The 21056-nt window shown below is 39.7% G+C and overlaps 1 protein-coding gene across 4 annotated transcripts in view; it reads right to left on the bottom strand.

The window, feature by feature from the left end:
• Window positions 1–1326: 1326 nt before the first annotated feature.
• The window catches only part of C1QTNF7 (C1q and TNF related 7), a 129428-nt gene continuing 109698 nt past the window's right edge, over window positions 1327–21056 (bottom strand). For 3 of the 4 annotated variants that reach the window (XM_070791821.1, XM_019963110.2, XM_019963111.2), the window contains 2 exons: window positions 9673–9918; window positions 1327–3059 (listed from right to left, as the gene is read on the bottom strand). In XM_070791821.1, coding sequence (XP_070647922.1) covers window positions 2428–3059; window positions 9673–9910 — 870 coding nt within the window. In that variant the 5' untranslated portion in view covers window positions 9911–9918 and the 3' untranslated portion in view covers window positions 1327–2427. Of the gene's footprint in view, window positions 3060–9672; window positions 9919–19169; window positions 20264–21056 lie in introns of those variants that run through there. The other variant, XM_019963112.2, reaches the window with a different exon arrangement.

Here is a 21056-nt window from a genome sequence, read left to right as displayed (position 1 = left end):
CCCTTGGACTGCAAGGAGATCCAACCAGTCCATTCTAAAGGAGATCAGTCCTGGATGTTCTTTAGAAGGACTGATGCTAAAGCTGAAACTCCAATACTTTGGCCACCTCATGAGAAGAGTTGACTCATTGGAAAAGACTCTGATGCTGGGAGGGATTGGGGGCAGGAGGGGAAGGGTACGGCAGAGAATGAGAATGCTGGATGGCATCACCAATTGGATGGACATGAGTTTGAGTGAACTCCGGGAGCTGGTGATGGACAGGGAGGCCTGGTGTGCTGCAATTCATGGGGTCGCAAAGAGTTGGACATGATTGAGCGACTGAACTGAACTGAACTGACTATCTCAAACCACCTCTTATCTCTCTTCTCTAATCTTTATTTACCTTGGCCTCCCAGACCCATGTCCTGACACGGAAGGAGAACCATGAGTGGAAAATTCATGGCAGGCAGAGGAAATAGATGAAAGCAAGATAGATCTGCAAGATGAGAGAAGGAAGTATTGCCCACAGGTACAGCTGCTTGATCATTGTAAATTTCACTCTCCATAACAGTAGCATCCAGCTCTGGAACACACAGGGGCTTCACACTTTCTTATGAATACAATCTCCAGTTCTCAGGTTGCCATTTGAGACTCTTGCAGATACGGCCAATGGATCCCTCTTTTGGGTCTCTGCACTCACTTTCCTGCTTTGTCCCCATTGTTCCCTCTATCGGAAGTGCCCTCCCTCCACTTTGGCCATTCCATGTCCCATCTGTCACTTCAAGCCAAGGGGGCAGAGATTTCCCTAGTTGTTTTTTCTCTCACATCCCAGTTTTGGAGTCAACATTTTCCCCTCAGCATTCCTTCCAAAGCATTTTGTCTTTATCTCCAGTTTAGTGCTTGTCATATTTTAGCATGATTATTTCCAGAATTCTAGGTATTTTGTGTGTGCATGCATGTCATTGCCTTTCTTATTTCCTTAGAAAGTGGATAGAAGGGGTTGCACCAAATTCATCTTGGTGTTGTATTATCTTCATAGAACCCAATGTAATGATTCATGCATAGAGACATTGAATGATATTTATTATATGAATGAGCAAAGAATATGGAAGGATGGACCGGATGCAAAAAAAAGAGGGAGCTAGGGAATACTGTGGCCAGGGGAGTGGGCGTGAGAGTATTATGGGCTAGATTATCTGAGGAATTGCAGTTCAGTGGGGAATGATGTTGACACTGAGAAACAGTGGAACTAAAGGGTGTGTGAGACTTAGAGGGGACAGTCATTTGCTCAGATGTTTGGCCATGCCCTCTCCTCCTGTTCGCTCCTTCCATTAACTCATTCGTAAATCAGTGGTCATATGCTTTGCTTTATTAGAATTCATTACCTGGGAAACACATGAGAAACAATATCTTACTACAATGGACAGCTGTGCCCTCACCTTTGTTAAAACTAAAACGACAAATATTTGTCCTGAGACACTATCATGATAAAGAATTTAGGAAAATGACCTACTGACTAATCTCGGAAACCTGTTTCTCTTTATTTCCATTACTACTCCCAGGGTATCTCTAGATTTTTTTTTCACCCCTTCCTGATTGCAAATACCATTGGTGTTTTGAGGATGAGATGGGAGAGACTATAGCTGTTGAATTCCTTGTTTTATTTGCATATCTCCCACCTATTTAAAAGAACACATCTTAGCACACAAAGTATTTTTCCAGGTATAAAATCTTCTCTGGTTTCAACCCCCAGGCATAACAAGTCCTGTGTGCTTCCAGCACTGAGTCAGCCTATTTGCCATGGCTCTTATCATACTGAACTGTGACAGTATGCTCAATACACATTAGCCTAGGGATTTTGTCTTAACTAATTAAATCTGACCTATCAATATAGTGTCTGGATTCTACAGTCTCTTGAAAGAATTGTTGAGTGAATATATACAAGCATGAAGGAAAAAATAATATAGCAAAATAATCACTTTAGTTTGTTTGAAATTACTTGGCATCTCTCACCTTTGTATTTTTATTTATTATAGTTTTTGAGAATTGTCAAGGATTTTGGGATGTTTTGATTCTCTTAAATAACATGCAAAAATGCAATTTTATGAAGATTTAATGAGACAATATCATTGCCAGCTGGTTTTAGGACTCAAGAAATTTAATAGAAAATTTGTAACATTGTCTTTAATTTGTTTAAATATTTATGAACATCACTTTTGAGAGAACATATCTGGATTTTTGTTTTATATAATTCATTTTAGTGTGGTTTCAATGGTTTGGTGGTTCAACTTGTTTTAACGGATTCTGCTAGAACTGTCTGTAAATGCTCTGGAATCTGAGTGGGAGTATTTTTGGATCTCATTTCCGCTCCTTCCAACTTCCAGGGCCCCAGATTAAATCAAAGTGTCTGCCATAAGGATCTTGGGACATTCAGGCCAGCAGTCCCCATCAGAGCTCATCGTCTTCTGATATGGAGTCTAGATAATCTGTGTCAACATACAGGAGAAATCCGGAGAACAAGCTGTCAGCCCAACCTGGGTCTGAGAAGAGCCCATTCTGGTCAGTGAAGAATATCTCCAGCCAGACTTCATCTTCTGGCTGCAGATAGATGACTGTGGACCCTGAAGCCACGTCATGGTTTCCTGTGTTGGCATCAAAGGTCTTTATCCGATACTGCCCATTGTGTACCAGCCCGATGGCCAGGTGCTTGTTTGCCAATGTGATATCATAAGAAAAATAATAGATCCCTGGGAAGGCACAGATGAACTTTCCTGTTGCAGGGTTGTAGTGCTCTCCCTCGTTGAAGAGGACTTTGTTAAATATAATTGGCAGCCTTTCTTCTGGGTAGCTGGTTGTGATGCCAACAGAAAAGGCAGATTTGAGCACGATGCTTCCACATCTACACACTCCAGGCAGCCCCGGGTCCCCTTGCTCTCCTCTGTCTCCTTTTGGTCCAGGAGGCCCAGGAGGCCCTACTTCTCCTTTCTCTCCCTCAGGTCCCATGGGTCCCTTCTTCCCAGTCTCTCCTTGGTCTCCTTTCTCTCCAGCAAGGCCCAGGGGTCCAGCCTTACCTCTCAAACCTTCAAAAAGAATTTAAAGTTTAGTTAATGGTTCCTATAAATATAGAGTCACAAACAACATGCCCACACACCCCAAGTTTGTCTTCTCAACTTTCAACAGTATACTACTGAATAATTCATATTTAAAAAAAAAAAATCACTGATGTGCTGCAATGAAGACAGAAAAATTTCATCAAAATATCAAGAAATTTTTCCTGAATATATGAGAAATCATCTAAAACCTGATTAATTAAAAAAAATTAACCATCATTTTGATGATGAATCACCCGCTGCTAAATTAGATACACACAGACACTCATCATTACTGGAGGAATTCAAAAGCATGATGATATTATTCCCCAGAGTGGGGTCATGCGGATAGGCAGGACAAGATGAATCCTAGAGGTTACTTAGTTATGTGCCCCGTTCAGCTTTTATCAGTATTATTAATAAAAAATTAATTCAAGTTAGATTAGCTCATATTTGTTAAACATTTACAATGTCCCAGCTGCAATGCCTTACATGCATGCGTCATCTGCTTTAAGTCTTGCAACAACTTTGTTAACTAGGAATTATTATCACTTCTAACTGTAGATGAAAAAACTGAGCCATGGAGAAGTTAGTTTGTTCGAAGGAACAGACTTAGTGAAGGATGGAGAGGTGATCTGAACTCCAGCCTGCCTAACTCTGGCACCTGAACATCTCTTGAGAGATGTGTAAATTGTGAGGTGCAACACAGAGAGGGCTCTTCAATATTTCATGATAACCAAACAACTGTGACTACCACCATGGTGTGGGAGTTTTTTCTGGTGGAGAAAACTGAGTCCCAGAGAGGGAAAGAAAGTTGCATCAGTAGCAAGACTAGGACTGGATATCGAGCATAATGATGTTCTCCCTTCATCAAAATGCCTTTTACTTTTGGGGCTGAAATTAAAAGGGAAAAAACTTGTTTTTTGACTCTACAGCTAAGTGGATGTATTATTTTAGTCAAGTCCTTTAATTTCTCTGGGTCTCCATATATGTAACAGGAAAGACGTAAGGGCTGTGAAAAGTAACAGTGGCCTAAAAGTATAAAAACTGTCATTCAGTGCTATGGCCAAATCCATTTCATAAATAGCTTCTTGAAAAGTATCCAGATTATTGGTAATTTGTAATACATTTTTATAGTCAGAGGAAGTATATTATTGTTATACTATGTAATTTTACTCTTAACTATGTATCTGTTCTCTGGAATTTTATTTAGCTAAGTCTTTTATCTTGATAGTACTTTGATATCACTTACTTGGCTATTACACATACATCAGTTTATGAGTTTTAATTATTTTTTCAGTTATTTGGCAAATTTAGCAACAAAGTATTCTGGATAATACAAGTTTCAGGAGAATTAAAGCTATCCCCTTAAAACATCAAGTATTTTGTCTCAGTGATTTGACAAAGAAGTTGTTTAGTAATTTATGATGCATAGAAAAATGCTAATAATGAATGCAACCCTTTTTTGGCAACATGGGGTTGCAAAGAGCTGGACACAACTTAGTGACTTGACAACACCAACAACTGGATACAGCAGCAACAGCGCAGTCAGCATTGTTACTGATCACAGGGCTGTGCTCCAGCTCTAGATGACCGTTGCTGTTAAGTTTAAATTCTGTTGCAGGGAAAAGCCAATTCTGACTCCATGTTGGAACTGTTTCTCTGACTTGTTTTTTATTACTTTTCTTATTATAATCAAACATAACGGCCCATCTCAGAGAAGCCTGCCCTTCTGCCTGAATGTTAAAGTGCCTTGTTAAGCACCCAGTCCATCTGTAGATGGCAGGAAGAAAGAAATTAACACATCCTCTGCCTGAGGCTTGCCATTCCAGGAGATATTTGCAAGATTAATGGCCTTTTTACTTTGTTTCCTCACCTTCCCTCATCTCTGATCTATAAGGGAACCTGAAATCCAGACCCCATAGATGGTTATTTTGAGACATTAGTCTAACATCTCCTCAATCAGCTGGCCTCCAAATAAAGTCATATTTCTTGCCTCAATACCTCGTCTCCAATTCCTTGGCCTGTTGTATGGTAAGCAGAGCAAGCTTGGACTTGGTAACGATTCCACAAGTGCCAGCCAGAACAAACTAGTATTTATTTCTTGAAATAAGGCCCCGATAGTCCGATCTTTTGATGTTTGTTTCTGTTTGGTAGAAAAGGAATATGAATACTATTTTACTGTGAAATTAACTTTTGAATCAAGGACTACAACTTACACATTGCTATTTTATTTTCAATAGGAGCTGTCTTTATACATGACTTTGATGTATCATTAAAAAAACATTTTGGCCTCAGTAGCAATTTCTACCACTAAATTTCATTATGTACTAAAATTCCTCTGCCCCTATAACTTTGGGCAAGTCAGCTCTTGTCTGAATTTCAAATGCCACATTTGTACTATGAAAATATTGGATCTAAATCCACTCTAAACCCGGCGGGGAAAGTAGTAAACAGTGACTCAGCAGACCCGATAAGCTCTGGTTCAGCTGTGGATTAGTTGGGTGAGTGTGAAGAAGGGGCTTTATCTCTACAACTTTAGTTTCTCAGTCCTTGAAATGCAGGTTTTGGACTAGATTTCTTGAGGTCTTATTCTCTTGAAAATCTTAGAGACCAGACCATAAATACTAAGATGCAGTTTTACAATGCCATGAAAAGGTCTTTATAATCTCAACACTTGGATCTCTATAATTATTGGATATTTTGAACTGCTGGGAGTTAGATAACCAGGGACTAGCTGTAATAATTTATAGTAACTCTTCCTGTGTGCTTGAAGGATTTGCCCTGTGATAAGGGCCAATTAATGAAGAATGGAATGAAGGGATGAATCACTCTCCCCTCCCTATTCAGTCAGACATATGCTGGGTAGAGAGGAGAATTATGGAGTGTTAGTCTCTGCTTAGATACTGAAACTTGGAGAGAATGCATTTCTTCTTGGTTCTCCATGAAGTGAGCTTATAAGGATTTTTTTCTTTAGTGCTATTTCTTTTTTCGATCCATCCACGCATCCACCCATGCACTCATCATACATTTATGTGCACATGCATATATCCATCTAAACCATCTAATACTGATTGATCATCCACTACATGCTAGGTGCTGTGCTGGGTCTGAGTGCCCTTGACTTGAATGACAACTGTCTTATCCCCAAGTTAGCTATTATGACATGTTACATTGTGATCTGCAAATATGGGTCATAACTAAGTTCATAAACATCCAAAGTAGTATAATAAAATAGAATGATCTCTTCACAAGGTGGTTCTAGTGTTTCCTGTGTCCATGGAATTTTGCAGGCAAGAATACTGGAGTATGTTGCCCTTTCCTCCTCCGGGGAATGTGATTTCACATTATAAAAAAAAATATGCTACCACAATAATTGCTATACACCAGTGAGGGAGACGGGCTTCCTTGGTGACTCAGATAGTCAATAATCTGCCTACAATGTAGAAGACCTGTCCCTTTGTCAGGAAGATCCTCTGGAGAAGGAAATGGCTACCCACTCCAGTATTCCTGCTTGGAGAATTCCATGGACAGAAGAGTCTGGTGGGCTATAGTCCATGGGGTCACAAAGAATCAGACATGACTGAGGGACTAACACTTTCAGTTCACAGTGAGGGAGACATATTTTTATGGAAAGTTAATAATTCAAACTCTGTAATTTAGAGTAGGGAAGCTGGACAGAGTATATACTTGACCTTGCCAGGGGGCTGAGGTGGATGTGGTGGGGATAAATGGGAAGACATACACAGTATTAAAGAGGAAACAGGAAGCAGAAGCTCCCAGCCGAGTTGTGTCCAGTTCCAGACACATTAAAAGCTAATCCTCAAAGCCCCAGGGCTCTGTTCTTATTGTTTGTAAATGAGATGCGCCTTCACTGACCACACAGACATTCTTGCTTTTCTTAGCTGGTGTATATCCTTACCTATATGTATGTATACATTGGATTTAAATAAAACTGGGAAAGTCTTTTTACTTTTGGATATTGATTTTGTCTTTTGTAACATTATTATTGACTATGATTTTTGCTAATAAGGTTATGGTTGAAATTAAGTACTTAATGTAAAAATCACTGGTACAGTAAATTCTTAATTAATAGTGATGATGATGATGATGATATTGTAACCCTGTGCGCCCATTGGCCTGACCCACCCAGTGTTTGCTTATCAAGATGGCAGCAATGTTGTGTTTGTGTTCACATTCCCTAAAACGGGGTTCTCAACCAGGTACAATTCAGCACCCAGGGAAAACTGGCAATGCCAGGAGACATTTTTGGTTGTCACAACTGGTGAGGAATGCCCTGGCATCAAATGAGACGTGGCTAAATGTCATTCAATGCGTGAGATAGCCATCCCATGGCAACAATTATTTGGATCCAAATATTATTAGTGTGGAGGTTGAGGAACCTTGGTTTAGAATAATGTTGGACAGCAAGAGGTGTACAAAAATCTGTTGAATGAAAAACGCATGAATGGATGGATGAGTGAATGGATTGGTGAATATGGGGGTTACCTGATCTCATACATGGTTAAAATTGTAGCAATTGTTGTTGTTCAGTTGCTAAGTCATGTCTGATTCTTTGGGACCCCATGGACTGCAGCACACCAGACTCCCCTGTCCTCCACTATCTTCCAGAGTATGCTCAAAATTATGTTCACTGAAGCGGTGATGTTATCTAACCACCTCATCCTCTGCTGCCTTCTTCGCCTTATGCCTTCAATCTTTCCCAGCATCAGGTTCTACTCAGTCACTCAGTCATGTCCAACTCTTTGCAATCCCCTGGACTGTAACCTGCCAAGCTTTCCTGTCCATGGAATTTTCCAGGCAAGAGTACTGGAGTAGGTTGTCACATCTCTTGCATCTCCTGCATTGCAGGCAGATTCTTTACCACTATGTCAGCTGGGAAGCCCCCAGGATCTAACTGCTAACATTCTATTTCAGAACCAGGGTCAATTACTAACATTCAATTAATTCTGAATGCATATCCATATCTTTAAATAGCACTACAATTACCTCATGAAACAGGTCATTTCTAGTTTATTATATGGCTTTAGATATTCACAAACGTAGCTATGACTAATATTCGCAGATCACAGTGTAATAGATAATAACAGCAAACATTTACAGAATGCTTATCACATGGCACTTATTCCTGAGCATTTTGTATGTATTATTTTTCTTAATCTTCACAATCACACTTACTAACTCCAATTTACCAAGAGAAAACTGAGATTCAAAGGTTTTTTTCTGCTCCAAGGATGCCAAGTTAGTAATTGAAAGAATCATATCTTTCTGACTCCATTGCATTTTTGTGTGACCACTACATTACCATTTCCAGACACAGTAAGCTAAAAAGGCCAGTAATATCTAACTATGATCACGGTGTTATTATAGAATTTCAAGCATATTCATGACACAGTACTGTGTTCACAGGTGTTACCAAATAGAAGACATTGAAAGATGACGCGAGAGCTCCAGATGAAAGTTTATCTGATGTTGAAACTTCACCTAAAGATACTTTATCTAGTGTTGATTAAGGGCCATAGATTCAGTAGCTGCTGATTTGCTAAATATTTTCTGCATAAGAAATTCAGCAATGAATTATTATCTAATCACTTGAATATATATATATATATAAATATAAATATACATATATATAATGATATTGTTTCCCATAACATCAGTAAATCACATGCAGTGATTAGAGACATATTTCTTAGATCTATTGATTTTTTTCTTCCTATCTTTGTCCCACATTTTACACTTGGAAACTTGTTTTTCAGAGATTGATTCCATCCAAAACTTCCTTTTTTTATCATTAACACAGCCTCACTAGAATTTTAATTCGGTTTACTTTGAAGCATTGCAGAATCTGGCAAGCTTTATGAGCCAACTTATTTGTGGGAAGAAAAAAGTGACACTTACTGAAAGAGTAGGGGACAATTGTCTTGCTGTATGGAGCTGTAAGAAATCTCGATTTTTAGCTGCCGTTGGACGGGTGGGGGAGTGTTGAACTAAGAAAGACCAGCAAAGGCTACACAGTACTACTATCATTTCACCTGTTCGAGAAGTAAAATCTAGACGCCTTTTGTGTCTTTTTGAGGCTCTGAGGGCAGAGAGGATAGCCCCTGTGCTTCTGGCTCCTAATTCCTGCCCCCTGCTTCATCTGTCCGTCTCCTCCCCATACATCTGTCTGTCTCCTCCCCATACATCTGTCTGTCTGTCCATCCACGCCCCCTCTCACAGGCAGCCACTGTACCAGCCCAGAGGTCGTGGGGATCAGATGTTCCAGGTGAATTCATCTCTGCCAGGCGTTACCCTGCCCTTCCATCTTCCTTAACTTACTGAATCATCTGACACTCTGCGTTCTCATTTATAAACGGGACCACGTCCCCTTGAAAGAGCTGTCATTAGGAAGCAGTGAGATTGCAGTTAGAGGGTTTAGAGCAACTGCAGCATAGCAAGGACTCAGTAAGTGGTTCCGATTAATGAAGGTGAGGTCGGGAAAGGACTGAAAGGGCGCTTCTCATTTGAAAAAGCAGCAAAGCGAGGGAGTCATCTTAAGGTGGGGGCGACAGAGGGGTTTTTACGGAACTTCATTCATTACCTGCGGCCCCCTTTTCACCTTTCTCTCCTTTCCTGCCGTCTCTACCATCTCGTCCTGGAAGGCCGATGCGACCATGGGGCCCGGGGGAACCATTCGCTCCAGGGGGGCCTGGAGGCCCAGGCAGGCCAGGAATGCTACAGATATACCTTGGGGAGTAGCTCTCTCCTTTGAACTGATTACTCCGCGGTTGTCCACTGGCGCAAATGGCAAAACTTGTAACATAGAGCAAGACAAACATCTTTGGCTCTGAAAGAGAAACACACGGACATCAGCGCACCCTCTTAGGTGGGGGTTTCAGGATAAAGGAACAGGAGAGTGGGCATTTTCAACAATTCACCCCAGGACCACCTCACCACGGGTGTCTAAATACTGTGTTTCCCCTCATAATTCCACTTGACGTTTATTAGCACATTATTCCTTATTATAATTAAATTTATTTATCTTTAATTGAAGGATAATTGCTTTACTTTATTGTGCTGGTTTCTGCCAAACATCAACATGAATCAGCCATAGGGATACCTATGTTCCTTCTCTCTTGAACCTCCCTCCCACCTCCCTCCCCATCCCACCCCTCTAGATTGTTACAGACCCCAGTTTGAGTTCCCTGCGTCATACAGCAAATTCCCATTGGCTATCTATTTTACATATGGTACATATTACTCTTTTTATTAATAAGCTTTCTTGTAAAAGCACAATATTATCTTAAGTCAGAAGGAAGAAAAATGTATTTATTGAACAAAATTACTTGGTGGAATGCTTTTGTAAAATTCCTGGTGACTCAGAAAACATTGTCTGAATTAGCACATTACTGATAGCTCTCAGTTGGTGGAGATGAAACACTGATTTTTAAAATTCCAAAATAAATCACTTTGTTGCATTTTTTCCCTGCAGGAACTAATGATGGACTTTGAAAAATAATTTTTTTTTTTTGCAAAAGTATGCATTTTTTTGGCTTCCCTGGTGGTTCTGTGGTAAAGAATCTCCCTGCCAAGCAGTAGACTTGGGTTCAATCCCCATGTTGGAAAGATCCCCTGGAGAAGGAAATAGCAACCCATTCAGTCTTCTTGGCTGGGAAATCCCATGGACCGAGGAGCCTGGTGGGTTACAATCCATGGGGTTGCAAAAGAGTTAGACACGACTGAGTGACTGAACAACAACATGCATTTTAAAAAAGAAAAAGAAATGCAAATGAATAAGATAAACATCAACATTATTCTCACCATGCAGAGATAATTACTGTTTATACTTTGATGTATATGTTCTTCTGGTCTTTTTTTTTTTTTTCTGTACTATGATGAAAAGTGATATTATGACATTCCTGGGAGTCTTTAACTTTTTTTTCACTGAACAATATGTAAGGAGTATCTCCCCATGTCAAAAATTTTCATAACATTAAAAACATTTTTGCATTTGTCTCTATTGTCCTTTATGTACACCATTTCCCCTTAATCTTTGTTTCCAGGTTTTGGTTTTTTTTTTTTTTTGGGCCAGGATAAGCACCATGCTAGATAGACGTCTTTATATCTACTCTTTGTATGCATCCATGGTCATTATTTTAGAATTTATAGACTTTTTAAAGTAAGTGAAGGGAAGTGACATTTTCAGAAAAATCATGTTTTCCATTTGCTAATCATGTGTAATGCCAATTAGTGTTAATTGGAGTTCTTTGCATGTCCTGAGTGGGGGGTGTCTCAAACTTTAATTTAAAATCTACAGGATAGAATACTTTAGTGTCCCATTAAGCTGTTAGTATTGGGGCTCAATTAAATAGCTGAGTGAAATTAAACCATGCAAGTTGCCCTGTGCCCTGAGTGAAATAGGTAACAGGTCTCCTCAGCTCTGATCTAATAGGATTTTTTTTTTCTTCACAGAGCCTGGATGCTGACAATGATGGATCATCTATTAGCATCACATTTGGCATATAGACGGAGTGGTGGGTAGTTAGGCTGGGGACAGTTGATTTTCTAGGCTAATGGCCTTAGGGCTGTCTGCCTCTTGGGTGGGGGAAGCATGCACGTGTTTTTGGAATGGTGTAAATGAGTTGTTTTTGCGTGGTTGGACCTGCGCTTTAATGAGAAATCTGTACAATGCTTGATGTCTATGCCTGGAATATACTTGTCCAAAGGAAATAATCATAGCTTGTGAGAAAAGCAATTGGATAGAGTTTCTTTATTTTTTGACAGCCACATCAGAAAATTAACCAGCACACTGTACCACTTTTATGGCACCCATGGGGAAATTGCAACATCTTGGAATCACATCCAGAAATTTGCCAGAGCCTAGGAATGACAAACTGAGAAAAACAGAGTGTACATGTGGTTCGAAATAAGTCTGATTCCTAGAAATCTTATTTAGTGAAAAACTGAAGCAACTTATCCAAATAAAGGCTCTGTATCCTTGACCAAATCTCCACGTTCCCAGTGCCCCTGCCCTTCATAAAAAAAAAAAAAAATGAAAGCGAATATTTTTGCTATGCTCTGTTTAGAGCACAAACTCAAAATTATTTATCCTATTACTTTACTGGAATTAAGGCACTTTCTGAAAACCCCAACAGATCAGATAAACATACCAGTCTTCACAAAGATGCCTCAGAAGAGAGAAAATGGAAAGAATCTTTTTATCCAAACCTTTGTCAGTTAAAACAAAACATGGTTATTAAATTGCTACTTTCTTTTTCTTTGTAGAAAACTGATTAGAGGAAGCTTTGAGAAGGGATTTGAAAGAGAAGAACAGGTACTTATAAGGAAGCTTTTAATCAGACCTGGAATGAATTGTTGTAGCTGAGCCCAGCAGCTGGTCCTAGGAGGGACCTGAAATGATCTGAAGGGAAGATGCTTTGGGCAATGGCATCTCAGATCCTGATGGAGATGCTGAAACACACATGCCCATCATTGGGCAGTCAAAGACCACAGTCTTTGACATGTGGTCAAAGTTGAGGTTATGATGGATAGAGGGTGTAAACATTTTAAAGATGTGCTCAGAAGAAAGGATACTAATATTTCCTCAGTGGTGAAGAATCCTCTTGCCAGTGCAGGAGACCCAGGAGATGTAAGTTTGATCCCTGGGTCAGGAAGAACCTCTGGAGAAGATAATGGCAACCTGCTCCAGTATTTTTGCCTGAAAAGTCCCATGGACAGAGGAGACTGGTGGGCTACAGTTCATGGGGTCACAAAGAGTCAGACATGACCGAGTGACTAAACAACAGCAAAACAACAAGCCAGACCATGGTGCTCAAAGGAAGGATAAATTAAAACTAAAACTGATGTAATTATTGAATAAATGATGGTCACTCATTGGCAAATGCACTGGAATATTGTTTGCACAATAGTCTAAATGCCTAAAGCATTCCCAGTTAGAATATTCTGAAAGGCCCTCAGAATGGTTATCCATTAAAAATCCTCATCAGAATTGAGGGATGAGGTATTGTGGTACCTGATGAATGATGATAACACAATGATGAGTGACTACTCAAGGCTTGGGACTTGAGTCATCAGGATAACAAGGGAATGTGGGTTATAATAGAAAACTACAGAGGCTCCCCTGGTGGCTCAGACCGTGAAGAACCTACCTGCAATGCAGGAGACCTGGCTTCAATCCCTAGGTCAGGAAGATCCCCCTGAAGAAGGGACTGGCTACTGACTCCAGTGTTCTTGCCTGGAGAATTCCGGAGACAAAGGAACCTGGTAGGCTACAGGTGCAGAGTCAGACTCCACTGAGTGACTAACACACACACACACACACACACACACACACACACTGTGGGATCACCTTGTAATTGTCCTTCATTTAAAAGTCGAAAGCCTCGTGGCACAAGGTCTACATGTATCTGCCTGGTCCACCTTCCTTACCTCCCTGACCTCATCTTCTACTCTCCTCCCCACTTCCCCAGCTTCAACCACAAACTGTATTGCTTGATGTTTCTCAAAGATACCAGGTATGCTCTGCCATAGGACCTTCACACTGTCTCTTCCCCTGTCTGGATCTCTCTCCTCCAGGACGCCTACATGTCTCATCTCCTCATCTGCTTCTGTCTTTGCTCAAATGCTTCCCTTTCATTAAAGACAACCCTATCCCCTTAATCTAATATCACAAACCATCTCCTACTCCCTGACCTGCCTCATGCTGCTCTAATATTTCTCTTGTCCATTGTTCTCATCATCCTCTAATTTATTAGATTATTCTTAAATATTCTTATTTTATTTATTATTAGCAACAGATTATTATATGAAATATTTTACTAAAATTTTTATTTATAAAAATATTTTAAATATCTCTTTTGATAGAATGCAAACTCCACGAGGGCAAGGATCTTTGCCTTAGCCACTGATGTCTAGAGTAGTGCTTGGCACAAAAGAATACTCAGGTTGAAGCAGAGGAGATTGTTTTGGGAGAGAGGTGTGATTTTTTGGGGAAAAAAGACTAGAGAAGAATTATAGAATATGAGAATATTACAAAAGGAAGAGGAAAGAGAAGACTTAAAGAACTATTCCTGGAGTCTGTGGGTTCCTTTCACAGTGTTTGAGAAATACAGATAAAGGACTTCAGTTCAGTTCAGTTCAGTCGCTCAGTCGTGTCCAACTCTTTGCGACCCCATGAATCGCAGCACACCAGGCCTCCCTGTCTATCACCATCTCCGGGAGTTCACTCAAACTCACGTCCATCTAGTCGGTGATGCCATCCAGCCATCTCATTCTCTGTCGTCCCCTTTTCCTCCTGCCCCCAATCCCTCCCAGCATCAGAGTCTTTTCCAATGAGTCAACTCTTCCCATCAGGTGGCCAAAGTACTGGAGTTTCAGCTTTAGCATCAGTCCTTCCAAAGAACACCCAGGGCTGATCTCCTTTAGAATGGACTGGTTGGATGTCCTTGCAGTCCAAGGGACTCTCAAGGGTCTTCTCCAACACCACAGTTCAAAAGCATCAATTCTTAAGCGCTCAGCTTTCTTCACAGTCCAACTCTCACATCCATACATGACCACTGGAAAAACCATAGCCTTGACTAGATGGACCTTTGTTGGCAAAGTAATGTCTCTGCTTTTCAATATGCTATCTAGGTTGGTCATAACTTTCCTTCCAAGGAGTAAGCGTCTTTTAATTTCATGGCTGCAGTTACCATCTGCAGTGATTTTGGAGCCCCCCAAAATAAAGTCCGAAACTATTTCCACTGTTTCCCCATCTATTTCCCATGAAGTGATGGGACCAGATGCCATGATCTTCGTTTTCTGAATGTTGAGCTTTATGCCAACTTTTTCACTCTCCTCTTTCACCTTTATCAAGAGGCTTTTTAGTTCCTCTTCACTTTCTGCCAAGTTGTTTTAATTGTGTATAGTCTAGAGTTTTAAAAATATTTATTTTTTGTATAGCTAAAACACGTACATTTATAAAATTCAAAAAAAAAAGATGTGCAATCAAAAGGAAATCTCTTCTCCTTCCCTACTGTCTCCCAGACATCCAGGTTGCCTCTCTAGGGGCAATTCCTGTTGCTTGTGACTTCTATGTCCTACCCCCTATGAAAGTCCTGTATGCAAATTCTTGCACCTTGTTTTTTCACCTGGCTTGGAGATCTTTCCATATCAATATATAGATAAAGCTGCCTCATTCTTTTTTTAGTGATTATAGAATATCCATCATAAAGGTGTATTATATTTAACAGGTCACCTATTGATGAATATTTGGGATATTTTTATCCTTGTGCTATTACAAACAATAATGCCATGGATATTTATATATATATTTCTTTGCATGTGGTTTATAACATGAGCAGCAATAGCTTTTCCTAGTTTGTTTTTTCACTTCGTTTGTGTATTTTTAAAAATCACTTTATTGTGAAAGTATTTTTTGAGGTTTAATTTCTTGTGCTTAGAAGGCCGTTCCCATTTCAAGATAACAAGAATAATTCTTCTTTTCTTTTAGCTTTTTGTTTCATTTATATATTTAAAAATTTAGTTGCTCAGTTGTGTCCAACTCTTTGCGACCTCATGGACTGTAGCCCACCAGGCTCCCAGAATTTCCCAGGGAAGGATACTGGCGTGGGTTGTCATTTCCTTCTCTTTGTTTCATTTTTCATGTTTAAAATTTGAGTTACTGGAAATTTTTCTGATAAAAAGTGTGAGGTACGGATGCACCATTATATTTTCAACACTTTGTATTAAATGATTCATCCTTCACCCATTGGTTTGCAATGAATTTGGTTATTTTGCATGAGAATAAATTATGTGAGTCATGACTCTATACACATTACAACATTTTTAAAGTTTTTTGAGGTTTAATGTGAGCATCATAAAACTGATCAATGTAAAACATACAATTCAATGTACACCACAATCTACTTCAGAACATTTTCAAAACTACAAAAGGAAATCTTATACACATTAGTAGTCACTCCTCATATAAAATATCCTGAAAGACTGCATTGAATTATGTAAATTTATGTAGAATTTGTGTTAAAATGTATTTTTTCCCACTGTTGTGCTCCTTTGGAGTTATAAAATTCTGGTCAACCACTTGTAAAAGAATGAAACTAGAACACTTTCTAACACCATATACAAAAATAAACTCAAAATGGATTAAAGATCTCAACGTAAGACCAGAAACTATAAAACTCCTAGAGGAGAACATAGGCAAAACACTCTCCGACATACATCACAGCAGGATCCTCTATGACCCACCTCCCAGAATATTGGAAATAAAAGCAAAAATAAACAAATGGGACCTAATTAAACTTAAAAGCTTCTGCACATCAAAGGAAACTATTAGCAAGGTGGAAAGACAGCCTTCAGAATGGGAGAAAATAATAGCAAATGAAGCAACCGACAAACAACTAATCTCAAAAATATACAAGCAACTCCACCAGCTCAACTCCAGAAAAATAAATGACCCAATCAAAAAATGGGCCAAAGATCTAAATAGACATTTCTCCAAAGAAGACATACAGATGGCTAACAAACACATGAAAAGATGCTCAACATCACTCATTATCAGAGAAATGCAAATCAAAACCACTATGAGATACCATTTCACACCAGTCAGAATGGCTGCGATCCAAAAGTCTACAAATAATAAATGCTGGAGAGGGTGTGGAGTTATAAAATTAAAGGTCTGGAACTATTGTTAATTTGAACAGATCTGTCCTGGATATTAATTGTAAATGACTCTGTATGCAATTTTTCTGTAAGGATTACAAAGTAACAGAACTTTAATTCTTTTAAACATATATTTTTAAAATTACTCTGTGGTACTGTAGATTTCAAAACCTTCATGTTAATGCGTATTTTGAATCTGTAATGTAGAAATGTAGTATACAGTGTTTTACAAATCTTCTTGGTCATAGAACCCTTTGTTTTTGTTAAACTAGCTATGTAAAATACTTGGAAAAACACTGGATAAATTAGAGCAAAGGTTCAACTTTTAGAACATCTGTCCACAGTTGGAGATCTTTCTGTAAAGAGTATGGTTTTCTTTTATCGTAAAATAAAATAAACGCATGCATACATGGTCAACTAATACTTGACAAGGGAGCCAAGAATACTCACAAGGCAAAATATAGTCTCTTCAATAAATAAATGATGTTGGAAAAACTAGATATTCACACAAACACACAAAAAGAAAAAAGAAAGAAAGAAACTGGAATCCTGTCTCACATCACTCAGGAAAATAACTCAAAATGGGTTAAAGACTTAAATGTAAGGCTGAACATCATAAAACCTCTGGAAGAACACATAGGAAAAAAGCACAGTAACATTGGTCTTGGCACCAGTTTTGGGGATATAGTACCAAAAGCATGAGCAACAACAGCCAAAATAAACAAATGGGACTACATCAAATTAAAAAGTTTCTGCACAGCAAAAGAAATGGTGAACAAAATGAAAGGGCAAATATGGGAGAGGAAATATTTGCCAATCATGTATCCGATAAGGGGTTAATATCCAAAATACATAATGAGCTCGTATAATTCAATAGAAAAAACCAAATAATCCAATTAAAAATGGGCAAAGGATCTGAATAGGCAGTTTTTTCCCCCAAAGAAGACATATGAATGGACAGCAACATCAAAGATGCTCAACATCACCAATCATCAGGAAAATGCAGATCAGAAACACATCGAGCTATCACATCTATTAGAATGATTGTCATTGGAAAGAGTAAACAAGTGATGAGAACATGGAGAAAAACAATATGGTACACGCTTGATGAGAATATGAACTTGTATAGCCATTGGAAGAGACAGTATGGAGATTCCTCAAGAAATTAAAATTAGAACTACCATATGACTCAGCAATCCTACTTTTGGGGTACATATCTGAAGGAAGTGAAAATCATTACCTTGAAGAGATATCTGAATTCCTACCAAAAATCTAATTTGAAAAGTATATCCACCCCAACATTCATAGCAGCATCATTCACACTAGCCAAGACATGGAAGCCACCTAAGTTTCCATTGACAGATGAATGGATGAGGGAAATATATGAATGAATAAAGGAAATATATAGAATATACAGTATAATATTATTCAGCCACAAAAAGTAAACTCTGCCATTTGCGACCACATGGAGAGCCCGAGGGCTCAAGTGCACACAGCCCTGAAACAGCCCAGGTAGGTAGGATTTGAACCAAGCTCTTCTGTCTCTGAACACTTGGGTTTCTTCCCGACATCATGTGAGGGAAACTGTAGCATGATTTCATGGCAAAGGGCTCAATTACTAATTCAATTTGAAAATGTGTTTTGCCTGGAAGTCATTAGAAGGATAGGTAAGCATGGCTGCCAAAGTGAGACACATCCTTGGCTTATAGGGGAAGGGATTTCACAACAGTGGGCTGTGTCCTTCTCTGGGATGTGAGCAGGACAGGACGGGAACTGAGGTGCTCACATCCCAGTGCCTTCTGTCTGTGCGTCCTCAGCTCTGCCTTGGGGGCTTGGGTTTTCCTTCTCAGACTGCCTTCTTCTGTTGACCATGAAGCCCCTCCCTCTCCTGTCTCTACTCCAGGCTCCATGATTGCGCAGCCACATGGTGTGATGGCTGACTATTGCCTTTTCTCCACCAGAATGTAAACTCCATCACTGACACTCAGGGCAGAGACTAATCTACAGCAGAGGCTCAACAAGGGTTGAGTGAAGGAAAAGAGTTAATCGATATTTATTCTTATCAACAGCTCTTGATTTATAAAGCTCTGGCTGCTTTATATAAAAGGCAATGATGGTACAGCAATAATCAGTGCTGACATTTGTCAAACAGTTTGTTGTCTATTTGACACGTGAAGCCCTGTCTTCCCAAAGACCCTCTCCTGGTAGGTCAGATAGGGAATCCATGTGCAGAGAAGTCAGGTGACTTGTCTGCAGTCACAAAGCTAGTGCTACACCAGGAATTTGAACCCAGGTCTTCAATTTCATGGATTCTTCTTCCAGAGCTATTTGATTCATAAACTTAAAAGCTACCATAATGAAACAGAATGTTGCAGCTGCCATCTGCCAAGATTCTAAAAAAAAGAGTAAACACCATACCTTGCTCTGGGATGGGGGTTGCTCCAGAATTCTAAATCCACAATAGACTGAGGATCTTTCATGAGAGCTCAGAGAAAATCTTGCTTTGGTACCAGACAGAAAAACAGATCCAAGTTCTCAGAGATTTTCAAATAGTTGTGCTAAAAATAATTCTCTCCTTTGGTCCCAGAGAGACAGAGGCACTGGAAGTCATTCACCGGGTGAGGCTCAGTCAGGGCCAGTTATGTTTTGTTTAACATAAACTGGGGAGCGCCGTCTTCTCTCGCCCGTTAAGTGTACAGGCGCCTCCATCTCTTGTGTGTCGTGGCCTCGTTTTCAGATTTGTTTACTTAATTTTTTCCCCTCTTCATTTGTTTTCCACTGAGTGAATGTTTCAGGAAAAAAATTACTCACTGACTGGAAATTAGTTGTTAACTTAGAACAGTTATGTCCTATTTGAGCATTTTCAGTGTAGAATCTTCAGATTCTGGACTTGGGCTTGTGTCTCCTGGGATAGCAAGGGGAGTGGTCCCTATTCTGGGTAAATACGGCAGGAAAATGGTCCATCATTCTACAAGCTGCAAAGTGAAAGAGGGGGACGAATCCTGTATTGCTGTTTTCTTTGTTCTCTGCTGAATGGATAAATGATTGGGTATTTTTAGAAGGCTAATAGGTCTTTGTTCCTGTAGAGAACTGATTACAACAACTCAAAAGGCAGATGGTTCTCCAAACCCTTTGATGATTCATCATCAGTGCAATTAGTTTCCTTCTGTCCTTTTGGTACGAACTTCACGTATCTTCTCAGCAAAAGTAGTATGTAATTTATGATGGCATTTACGGAAAATAAGTCACCGAAAAATTTTGTTTTTTATCTTGCTTTCCCCACCATACTTTTCAAGCTACTTAGAATGCAAATTGAAAGAAGTACTTCTGGTTGGGGAAGTGGGCACAAGTCACAAATTTTTACCAAGAAGACTGGTGGACTCCTTACTCTGAAAAGGTTTACTTCGCCTTGGCTATCTGTCCTCCCATATTTGGGTTAATTGCTCAGTCACTGGTAAAGAATCTGCCTGCAATGCAGGAGACACAGGAGATATGGGTTCAATCCCCAGGTTGGAAAGATACTCCGGAGAAGGAAATGGCAACCTGCTCCAGTATTCTTGCCTGGAGAATCCCATGGACAGAGGAGCCTGACAGGCTAAGGTCTTTGAGGTCGCTAAGAGTTGGACATGACTGAGTGACTAAGCAAACATGCACGTCCACCATCACCCCCCAATCTGAAAAAAATAGTCTTTTGAATTTGCTGGCTGTGCAAAATCTGAGTGCTAACATAGGGTCACAAAACCGATGCCTTGAACACAGACATGAGGCAGAGTTTTTGTTAATCAGAGAGAATCTCTGGGTTTATTTTTCTAATCCTCAAAACAAGATGGTTGTGTTTGATTATTCCTAAGTTTTCTCATAGTTCTTAAAATTGTTTCATCTCATGCTTAATGAGGTGGAACTTAAAAACTAATGTCAGCTTCTGCATACATCAGAAGCGATACAGGTCGCTTGGAAGGAGATGCTTGTTTTTGAGAGAAGTCCCTCAGGTGACCCTGTTACTGCATAAAGGGATGACTTGATAGTGGCTTGAGGAAGACTTGCCTCTCAGGGACCCTTGGAAGGAGAGGGCTTGAGATTGTTTACTTAAAGCCGCCAAGGTGTTCAGGAAAGGAAGGAATCAAGGGCCCAGTTCCTTCTCTCCATGATGCAAATTTAAAGAGTAGTCATGGACGACAGGATTGGCCTGATCCAAAGTCTGCTGTGAAGAAAGGACACTGTGGACCAGAGGATGCAACTGAGCTGGGGGTATGTGGGAATCTGGGCCAAAAAGCCTAAAGGATTTGTAGTTGGCTGGTTTTGGAA

Source organism: Bos indicus, chromosome 6, assembly GCF_029378745.1.
Source record: "Bos indicus isolate NIAB-ARS_2022 breed Sahiwal x Tharparkar chromosome 6, NIAB-ARS_B.indTharparkar_mat_pri_1.0, whole genome shotgun sequence".
NCBI lineage: Eukaryota > Metazoa > Chordata > Mammalia > Artiodactyla > Bovidae > Bos > Bos indicus.
The sequence above is the reverse complement of the archived record's forward strand: the minus strand, read 5'-3'. Positions and strand labels throughout refer to the sequence as shown.